The 10,821-nt window shown below is 35.5% G+C and overlaps 2 protein-coding genes across 2 annotated transcripts; both read right to left on the bottom strand.

The window, feature by feature from the left end:
- Nucleotides 1–4,187, bottom strand: LOC120141984. Its single transcript, XM_039156750.1, has 11 exons — nt 3,899–4,187; nt 3,559–3,643; nt 3,173–3,354; nt 2,297–2,379; nt 2,084–2,129; nt 1,931–1,987; nt 1,727–1,781; nt 1,539–1,639; nt 1,352–1,415; nt 1,135–1,268; nt 1–364 (listed from the first exon to the last, which is right to left on the bottom strand). The coding sequence occupies exons 1-11, from the start codon at nt 3,983–3,985 to the stop codon at nt 191–193; spliced, it is 1,068 nt and encodes a 355-aa protein (XP_039012681.1). The 5' UTR covers nt 3,986–4,187; the 3' UTR covers nt 1–190.
- A 1,175-nt stretch (nt 4,188–5,362) lies between these two features.
- On the bottom strand, nt 5,363–8,737 carry LOC120141983 (ACT domain-containing protein ACR9-like). Its single transcript, XM_039156749.1, has 6 exons — nt 8,432–8,737; nt 8,036–8,254; nt 7,550–7,655; nt 6,553–6,904; nt 6,184–6,468; nt 5,363–5,934 (listed from the first exon to the last, which is right to left on the bottom strand). Exons 1-6 carry the CDS (start codon nt 8,583–8,585, stop codon nt 5,788–5,790), a joined length of 1,263 nt encoding a protein of 420 aa, XP_039012680.1. The 5' UTR covers nt 8,586–8,737; the 3' UTR covers nt 5,363–5,787.
- Between the last annotated feature and the right edge of the window lie 2,084 nt (nt 8,738–10,821).

Raw genomic sequence — 10,821 nt, 5'->3', positions numbered from 1 at the left:
CCAATCTAAAAGCATATGTAGTCATTGCAACAACAAAAAATACATGAGGACCAGGACTCTTGCCCCTTGTCTAAAAGGGGCAAAGAAAGAAAATTAAGAAAAATAGAATTAAGAGAAACCTATACTTAACACATGTAATCATACAACCTAAAGTTTTGCGCAAAGTACTGAACCCATATTTGAAAATGTATTAAGCCGACTTATGCTCTCTAGGTTTCCCCCACCTAGAATAGATCAATCCCAACAAAGAATAGAAAACAGCCTTTACGCAAGACACTATAAAGTTCCAACAAGATGACGGCCAATACCAGGGATATAACAGTCTAAAGAACAAACTTATTAGATGTCGAGGGTAACGTCCTACCTGCAAAATAACAACAACAATTAGTATATGCCCCAAAACAGTTAAGTATTTTTGTACCAATGACGCTTATCATTGACATACCCAGGACGGCAAAATAAATGAACCAGTCAAGCTCTAACCTGAATTGATTCTATAAGGCAGATTTTCCCTTTGAGAATCAGGGGCAAATGTGGAGGCGGAGTGAGTTTTCAATTTAAAAAATTGAATTCAAGTAAGGTTAAATCTTGTGAAATTGAATATAGTATAAAAATATATATAATATTTTGGGACGGGTCAAGTTGGAGTTTGGAGCTTCTCTTATCGAGGTTCGGTTCTGAAGCTGAAATTTTAAACAAAATTGAATCCAGGATAAGAGGCGTAAAAATTGAGTAGGGGCTGAGGCGACAAAGAAACCACCCTGCCCCCATTTCCCTTGCCATCCCTAGACTTGCTAGGTAAGCAGACGACTAACCAAAATTCAGAAGACCATATTCCCAATAGAAGTATCTTTACTTGTATGAGTCCATTCTAAGATTCTACATGCAGCAACTTAGATGCAAGTGATTGGCTACTTATGTGGAAGAATTTTCAACTTGGAAATTCGTTAAGAGCATTTATGGGCTTGTTAGTCTTGACTCAAATATAAGGTCTAATTACAGTTTATTTATGTCTCGCGAAGGTCGTTCATCGAATTCCTAACAAACACTATTTCAAAAACGAAAATCAATGCTCAGTTTGTTTTCTTTTGGAAAGACTAGTCACTGTAAAGAGCAGTTCAAAAGGGTACTCACGGGAAAAAGGAAATCTAAAGCATCCCAAGCTGCATGACGGACAGCCCTTGTAGGATACATCGGACCACCAGGTGAAGTAAAGCTATACAGACAGGTTTTCAGCCTTGTACTCGTAGCCATTCTCAGTTCCATGCCTGCAGGAATTAAAAATTAAGGTCATATTTGAGTAGTCAAATACCCCATAATCTTAGAAGAAGTTGATGGTAATAACTCATACCTCGGAGAACCTTAATCTGCGAAAGATAATGCAATAGGACTGGCTCCACCTTTAATTTTTGAAGCTGGCAAAAGAAAATTTTCTGAAATGTGAATATGTTGGTCATTGCAAAGGCTTTCAATTAAGGTGGTAATGTTAAAGAATATCATTAAACGTATACCATCTAACCATGGAAATCTGAAGTTACCTGGTCAGTTAGTTCAATAACAAGTATATCAGCTGGTCCACCAACCAGGAAAGCATTTGGAAAAGCAGGACATTGCTTAACAAAGCTTTCAATTTTGTCGACTGCATAGAATAACATGTCATAAAAGGAACATCCCTACATGCAAATTATATTTCAAGATCAAGGTTCCAAAGGGGGGAGAACCCAACCTGAGTTGTAAAAGAATATGAACCTTGAAAGTAAAAGGTATAGATCTCGCTGGGCCTGAAAGTCACATATTGCAGAATCAGTTCTAGAAGATGATTGCCACTAAGGAATCTTGATGAGAAAACGGAAACTATTCAACAATCCAGAACTTGGCATTATCTTCTTTCAGATATACCAAAACAAGATATAAAACAAAAATACTTTACCTGTACTGGAATTTTATTTAACCGTGTTGACTCCAATGCAACTTCATCAAGGAGGTACTAAGTCCATAGAAGATAAGAAGTGTTGATAGATGGATTCTCCAAAATAAAATGAAACAAGCACTTCAAAGAGTTAATGTTTCTTTTAGGTTTTACCTGAAAGAGAGATTGGAAACACCTAGTATTGGCTTGTATATCCATCCTGCATACAAGCACAAAATGTTGAAACATTAGCAGGGTGTAAGTGATTCCACTTTTACAACAAACATGACCATCATAACGGTAATATGTCCATCCAACTTTTTATGGTATTGGCATTTGGAAACATAACAAAAATCACACTCAAGCATTACCAATTTGCATTCATACCAGAAAACATTTGTTGCACCCTGAACAAGCGCGGAGGAATAACGTAGTTGTACGTCTGGATTATCCAGTTGAACTTCAAATAACTGCAGAAAAGGTATATTGTTCAATGTTAAAGGACTTCATCAAAAAACCATTCAGTGATTAATACAACATTTGTTCTGTCAATATGTTAATATATTTTAATTACTAGTAGAAGCAAAAAGGATTACTACCTATCACTAGTAGACATGCTATATACAAAAATGTCAATAATTAGATCTTTTGTGGTAATTTTGAGCCAAAAAACTCATAACACATGGACTTCAGTATTTGGAATACATCAAAACCCCAATGGTAATTATAAACTGTAAGCAGGAACGATGTATTGAAAAGCAGTAAGAACTACACTATAATGAAGATTCTTCAGGCAAAAATAAATGCCTTTAGGCAACTTGTCACATCTCTATTTTGCTTTGTTACTTTATCCAGTTAGGAAAATTCCAAATTATACCTGGCCTAGCCACCGACCATCTACAAATTGATAGCACCAAAAATAAGCAGCAGCAAAAGCTAAACAACTTATATACCCATTAAACTACCATTATAAAAGCAGAATGGTCTCCATTCTCCAAGAAAGCAAGAAATATGAGTTCCATTGACTGATCAATCGGATTCAAATTCCGGAAAGCTAAGTTGAATTCCATATATTTTTTTGCAATTACAAATTTGGGGGAAGGGAGTGGGTGACACAAGAATCGAATCCTAGTCTATGATGGCACGAACAATTTTTATCCAGAGAAAAACTCCTAAAGAATGAATTACTACTGCTGCAAGCAAAGAAGTTCAAAACAGTAATCCCATGATGAAACGCAAAAAAGAAATCATGAGCTTACTTACCCATTTATGGAATAAAAGGGCGAAAATGTGAGATGCAAATGACTGGCTCCATAGTTGCATAATCAAATCAAGGATTGGCTTTCTGCTCTCAGGCACTCTAGTATAATAATCCGCAAGGACATCGTAAAAGCATAATCGACCAGCAGGAGATATTGCATCTTCTTCTCTACTTAGAATTATATCTGTTTTAAATATCCATAGAAAACAAACATGAGGAGAAATCTTAAAAAACATACAATACTAAAAATTAAATTTTCATATGATGAAAAATTACGGAAGTTCGATCCCCAAATCTATTAAAAAGGCACGCGAATTTGAAAATTAACTATTTGGTTAGTGATTATCAATATGAAAAGGCAAAAAAAAGTAGAATGATCTTAGCTAACCTTTGGCTCGATCATCGACTTCCAAGGCTATATCGGCGAATAGTTCTTGTAATAAGTTGCGTCTCTGAGATGGAGACGCTAATGCCTGCAAAAATTTGAAGATCAAGAAACTCTTAAACGCAGTACTTTTGATCAACCAGAAAAAAAAAGATATAAGACTTTCCAGAGTTCAGAGGCTAGCAAATACTCAAATTATTACAAAAAATGTTAACATTAAACCTAATATATGTTCTCTTTTTTTAAGAAAATAGATTTGGAAAGGAAAATTAGAAAATCTAATCTAAATTCTGCTTTTCCTTCCATTTTATCGAAAAGACGAGAGAAAAAACAGAAAACGAACCCGCAGAAGCTTTTTCTCAATTTCTAGGGAGAGCGCGTTGAGATAAGCGGAGCTTTGAGACCTTGAAGAAGCTTCCTTTTGCTGCATTATTCTAATGTTAAGATCTCAACAGGATAAGAAGAAAACTAAAATCTATCATCCGAGAGAGAGGTATTTGAATTCGATCCAATGGAAGAACAACGAAGAAACTGGAAAGAGGTTTTTCGTATCTGGTATTTTCTTCAATAATTGAAGGCAGTAGCCGTTTTTGGACCAATTACTGAATTAAGTATTGAAAGCAAGGCGGCGAATATAATAACATGTAAAATATAATTAAATTAAATTAATGGCGGAATGTGGAAGCCAAAGTAGGAGCTCTGTTAAGAGGAAATCAAAAGGAGATGATGATGGAGACTTAATGATAAGCACTTTGATGTCGTGCAGCCGCTGCGGTTACGTTTTAACGTTGCCCACGTGTCTGTTTTCATTCTGTGACATTTTTCCATCTCTCATGGATATGGAACAAGATGCATCAATTATATGGTCGCCCGTCAATGGATGGAAATTGCAAAACAGTCGATTTTTAACACAATAGGCCACGTGTAATTCAATTAAACCATGGCGTTTTGATATGCGCAAACTGAAAGTTTCTTGCGTCTATACGCATCTCATTAATTCATTATAGCTGCAAGTGTATTTCGATTTCTTTACGCACACAAAATATATTTTAGTCAGAAGAAACTTTAATCTATGATGATCGAGCAGTTGAGTATTTGAGAACATATAGTTGCTTCGGTGCTAGGAGTGAGCTAACCAGGGTACGAAACTCTATCTTATAATTTAATTTCATTTGCAAATCGAAATTATATACTTGATAACATTTCATGTTATAATCCAAAACACCTTCAATATTAGGTTAAAACCAATTTAAAATTTTTGACAATATTTTAGATTATAACTAAAAATTATATCAATTTTAGCTTGAAATGAATAATATTTTAAGTTAATAACTAATAACAAAATATTTTTCGATTATCAACTGAAAATATTAAAAAATTACAAACTTAATAATATTTATGATTGGTTATAAATTAATTAACCTTAAATTAAAGCGATGCGCCTTAGACTAGAAAAATTTTCTTTTACCTCCTTCATCTTTCTACTTTTTCATTAATTCGTAAATTTAATTTTCACTATCATTTTCCTTTTGATAACCTTTTTTTTATCGAATACACTTTAAAAACTCTCTTTTCTACTCGTATCTTCCATCCTTTCATTTTTCTTCCGAACCAAACAAAGTCTAACAGATATCAATGAGTGATCAGAAAATTTTGTCTCTAAATTAACATTTCAACTTTTACAAAAAGATCGTTTTACTTATTTTTTTAACACTTATAACCTTTTTCCCATTTTAAAAGTATGTAAACAAAATACGTAGCACAGTATAATACAAGTACTTATAAAGTCGTTTTACATTTATTTCATCTGCATTGAGGATTGCATTATGGGATACAAAACTCCAATGTTTTATGTTTAATATTACAAAGGTTGATAGGCTTAACTCATAAAGTTAAATACAATCCGGTTTCCCTTCAAATTTACAGTTGAAAACTAAAGCGTGCCATAAAAACACAATAAACGATGGCCATGGGTTAATTTTGTAAACCAAGAACAGAGTGGACGAGTATGCTCTACATTAGATTAGAGAAATTCTTCCCAATATTCTATCCATCTCTACCATAAATAAAGAGCACACACATTTGAACTAACACATGCTCAACAAAGGTTACTAAATGAAGGTTCGTTTGAGAATATAAGTCAGAATGGGAGGCTAAGCGAGTCGGGCCACAGGCAGAGATCATTAATGGTGGGTCTCATAATAAGCCAGGTACAAAGAAGATTGATCGCACTCACCAGCCCATCAGCATTCTTCTAACTCTGTCAACAATCTGATTTCTAGCTGACGTACTTGATAATTGGAATCCACATTTCTCATCCAAAAGAAATCTGTAGACTTCCCATTCACGATCTGAACTCGAATATCTTCCGATTTCAGCCTAAAAGCCGAAAAAAGCAAATGGTTAATGTAAGTTAAAGCAATTGTTTAGCTGCTGCCTAGGACAAAATGATTCAACAATTACATTTGTGGAAATGATTGGGTGAATGAACTATTACTCTTCTTACATAATATCTCTAGCTCAAAACTGCAAACCGCGCACTACCGTAATTGCATTAACAATGAAAACATAAACTAATATGCAATCTATAGATAGGCTTCAAACCACTTTTATTTTAAGAACACTTACAGAGAATATGCAAATTCCAAGAGCCTTCAGAGCTAGTGTAACATCATAGAAAACCCGTGGTCTTCCCTTCCCAGATAACTCAACTGGATTGGCAACCAGAAGTTCTGTATCTGGCCCCCGGTTCGCAATGACAACACGCAATGGGTGAAGCATTTCCACCTTCAAGCGAGAGCATAATCCATTTTGCATCTCAGGGTCCACAAACTTTTTTCCATCCTTTTGCTGAATAAAGAGGTCTAAATCACGATACCCATTGAAATTTGGTGAGAACCGGCCATAAGCTATCTGGAAAAAAAGAGAAACAAATAGCATTAATCAACACGATACCCATTGGAAATTGCCATGTTTTTCAAACATTAACAGTTTTACCTTGATATTGCAGTCTTTCAAAGTTCTCAAGACATCGTAGAAAAGGCCTTTGTGATCAACACAACTTATTTGAAGCAATGTATGAGCTGGGCTCAATGAATTGTCTACAACCACATTAGCTTTCTTCAATCTTGTCATATCAGAACTAAGAGCTTGCAAACGAGTCTCTTTATCAGATAGCTCAAAACGAAATAACTCTTCTGCTACAGCAGGAGAAAGAGATGAGATAGCATGATGGCATTCATACTCTGGTCCTGCCAACTTGAGTTCACAACTGATACATGATTCACCCAACACAGCATCTAATTGTTTATACAAGTCATTTTGTCGTTCTTTGGTGTGTAAAAGCTCCCTGACAATGTTGAAACACAATTGAGATTAATAAGCAAGTTGTTCAATACTTTATTCCATCAGCACTTGGTTGTTATTAATACAATTACCAAATTTCCAAAGAAAACTGGTTCAAAAGTTCAAAGTTGCCCAAATCTACAAATAACAGCACGATCATCAATAGAGCACATACCATGCTATTTTCACTCTTCAATGAAGATATACTCTCAAAAGTCAGAGAACTATAAGTAAAATGTAACAATACAGGTACCAACAACAACAGGTTTTCAGGTTATTTTCCATGACAAGTAAAAGACAGACAGATAGAAAGACAATAAAGACCAAGGTCTTTAGATAGAAAAAATATATATATAAAGAAACAAAGGGGTAAAGAAAAATAAAACATGATAATGAAGACCAAATAAAACCACAAACTGCATGACAAGACAATTATTTTATTTTCATTACAAGTGGACCAGTTGATAATTGATTAATTGCTCCAAAATTATAGACCTTCAGCACAACATTTAAATGCCATAGCCTAAATGCGTCAACATGTCAAACAGTAATAAAGAGCTGAAATTTCTTAAAGAAAAACTCATAAGCTACATAAAACTGCTATTACACTAGCGAATATATCTCAGAAAAAGAAGCAAAAAAGTCTTACATGTTATCGGTTATAAAGAAGAGGTCAAGGACTCTGCCATCTGGGGTTGTTGTAACTTTCACCTTTTGAATTGCAAGCTCAAGCTCAGTGAGAACCTGTGTGACATCTAAAGAAATATCCTAACCACATTAGATTCGACTATTCAAGTAGCACACCAACCTAGAAAGAACACACGCACAATAATTATGGCAGCAAAGGAATTAATCTCAAATGAGCTTTTAGTCAATCTATAAACCACCTTATAAACAAAATAACTAACAAACATAAACGAATCAAAAACACTTTACTTGAAATTGATTCATTTCCGAAATTTCTTCCACCATAATTTGTTTAGAATCCACTTTATTTGAAATTGGTTCATTTCTAAAATTTCTTCCACAATAATCTGTTCAGAATCCAAATCCATTCTCGAGCTATTTGCCAAAGGCTATGCTAATTATACAACCTATCATGAACTAAGGAACATATAATTGGAATCATGATTACCGTGTAGCAATCCTTTCCGATCAAGGCAAAAGAACTTCAAGAAGTAAACTGGAGAAGCCGCAGAGTGCGAAGGTTGATCATTCAAGTAAAATGTCACGGAACAAGAAGGACATAAGGATTGAAGCCGGATCTTCAATCTTGGCCACCTTATAAAAGGTGAGCTCGAATGAGGAACCACCCAAAATATCAAAAAGCACCAAATTCCATCCGTTGAAACATCTACGACCAGAAAACATTGACCGTTAAAGCATAGTTAATCTAGAAAACACTAGATTTCAGCTCATACCAAAGTTCCAGAACAAAACTAGTAAAATAGCATTCATAATTTCGGACAATGCAAACTTAATCACACAAATCCAATAATTTAAAATACGAAAAAGGGATCAAAGAATTCACCTCCTTTGGTGATGTAGAGACCGAAATCAAGGATTATGTGGCAAATATCGCAACCTAGGCCATGCTTATCTGGACAATTAACGGTAATTACATGAGGCTCCCTCGGATTCTTTCCCTTCTGGATCAAAACGGCGTCGTCGCTCGGCACTCCCATACTGGCCGGAACTCGATTCGCAAAGCTAAAGCCTATCTACCGTACTTTTTTCTACTAAAATCGGGTAACCGGTTTATTTGTTCCTTTTTTTTCCTCAGGTTCTGAAGGATAGGGAAGGCAACGAAGTTCGCTGTGATGCTCGTAATAGGAGGGACAGATTGCGCGTCGAAAAAGTGTGGGAGGCTTCAAAGACACGTGGAAGTGCTATGGTGATGGTTAAACGGGATCGTCCGATTGAACAAAAAGAGACTGGCACGGGTCGTTGTACATGTGTCGCATACACGTTTTACCTCTATCGTCTTGCAGTAAAATTGTTACGGTCAAGGAGACTAATTTTCACAAGGAAATTTTTAGAGACGGGTAATTGAAATTAGAAAATCAGCTATATAAAATTCTACTTCTGCGTTGTTAATGGAACGACAATACCCTATCGCCACATTATCAACTAAACACATTTTTTTATTTCATTTTCATTGATAAAGTGAAGAAAAATTAATAACTATATGGTTTATCTATATAATGGCTTGTAAAATAAACGTCGGAATCATAATATAGAAAAACTAATTCATCAGAACAGTAAACACGAACAAAATTAGGTGAATAAACTTTGCTGAACTAAATATGTTGATAATATTAAAAAAAATATCAAATTAACATCAATAACGAACTGATACAATCACGTAAAAGCAGAGATCTATAGCCAAGATCCATGATTCAACAACACAAGCTTAATATTTAAAAAGCTACGTCCATTATTAAGGTTGCTAAATTTAACCCCCAAAACCATAGAGGGTCCTGCCTTGCCTCTTCAAGGCATAAACAACATCCATGGCGGTGACAGTTTCCTTCTTGCGTGCTCAGTGTAGGTCACGGCATCACGAATCACGTTCTCCAAGAAGATCTTTAATACGCCTCTAGTTTCTTCATAGATCAAGCCGCTGATTCTCTTGACTCCACCTCTGCGAGCCAAACGGCGAATCGCAGGCTTTGTAATCCCTGGATGTTGTCTCTTAAAACTTTCCTATGCCTCTTGGCTCCTCCCTTTCCAAGACCCTTACCTCCCTTTCCTCTTCCTGACATTGTATTTGAAAGCTGTGGAAAATCTAGTAAAGTGCGTTAAAATATTAGAATGGCAAACAAGAATGAATCGAAAATGAGATGATAAATAGACTGTGTTGTTATTTATAGATCGAATTGTCGGTGTTTTTGGTTTTTTAAAAAGATTGGCGGGAATTAATCTGAGGCGCACGATTAAAATGTTTATGGGCGGATAGAAGTGTTGATCCGCGTGAAAATAATGAGCAGAATGCGTACCGTTGATACCGTGTTAATCGATGGTTATCAGGAGTACAATGTTTCTGCGCGGACTCTGGGAGATCTGAATTTTGATCTATTTTTTCTCGATATTATCTACCCGTGTTATGTTTTACATATAAACCGTTGATAGGATTTTCATCGACGATTGGGAGTAATTTTGCCACATGTGACGCGGATTTTGCATTTTGGGTGTTTTAGAAATTTAAATTCGGCGGGTTCGAGCTTTCTGAGAGAGCTTTGATTTAATTTTGGCGGATTTCGGGAAAACTAGAGACAAATTCAACGAGAAATTGCTCCAATTTCCGGTTTGGAATTCGGATCTTGAGAAATTGTTTTATCGATTCAATCGATATAATCATTTTTAATTGAAATAATTGAATTTAATTCAATTATAACATTGATATAAATTAATTATATTTCAATTACTCAAAAAATCCAAATATTAATATACATATACTTATATTTGTGTTAAGAATTTTAATGATTTTCGAGGAGAGGGGTGGGCTCGAGTCCTTGATTACGTTAAGAGACTAATTTGGATGGGGCAAGCAGCATGAGTATGAGTGGGACAATCTTTGGGTCTGAGAGGTCAGCTGACACGAATCAACAATTGTGAGCCTGGGTGTTGCAATCTAGTTCGTTTCTTTGAAGGATAGATGTGGTGATGACCTCTGCAGAGGGGGATGATCCGATTGCAAAACAAGAATCGACAAAGAGACAACGTAACACTGTTTCAAACATGGATAGGATTGGAGAGAATAGTGATGGAACCAATAATATATCGATAAGCATGTTGCCCCAGGGCAGCCCAGGCCTGTCGGGAGCAATGAAACTCCTAAGTTGGAATGTTCGAGGTTTAGGGATGTCTTGGACAATTTGATGTCTCAAGGCAGGTGCTGCGAGATGTTAATATCTCAAT

The sequence above is a fragment of the Hibiscus syriacus genome, unplaced genomic scaffold (genome assembly GCF_006381635.1).
Source record: "Hibiscus syriacus cultivar Baekdansim isolate YM2019G1 unplaced genomic scaffold, ASM638163v2 tig00110819_pilon, whole genome shotgun sequence".
NCBI lineage: Eukaryota > Viridiplantae > Streptophyta > Magnoliopsida > Malvales > Malvaceae > Hibiscus > Hibiscus syriacus.
The sequence above is the reverse complement of the archived record's forward strand: the minus strand, read 5'-3'. Positions and strand labels throughout refer to the sequence as shown.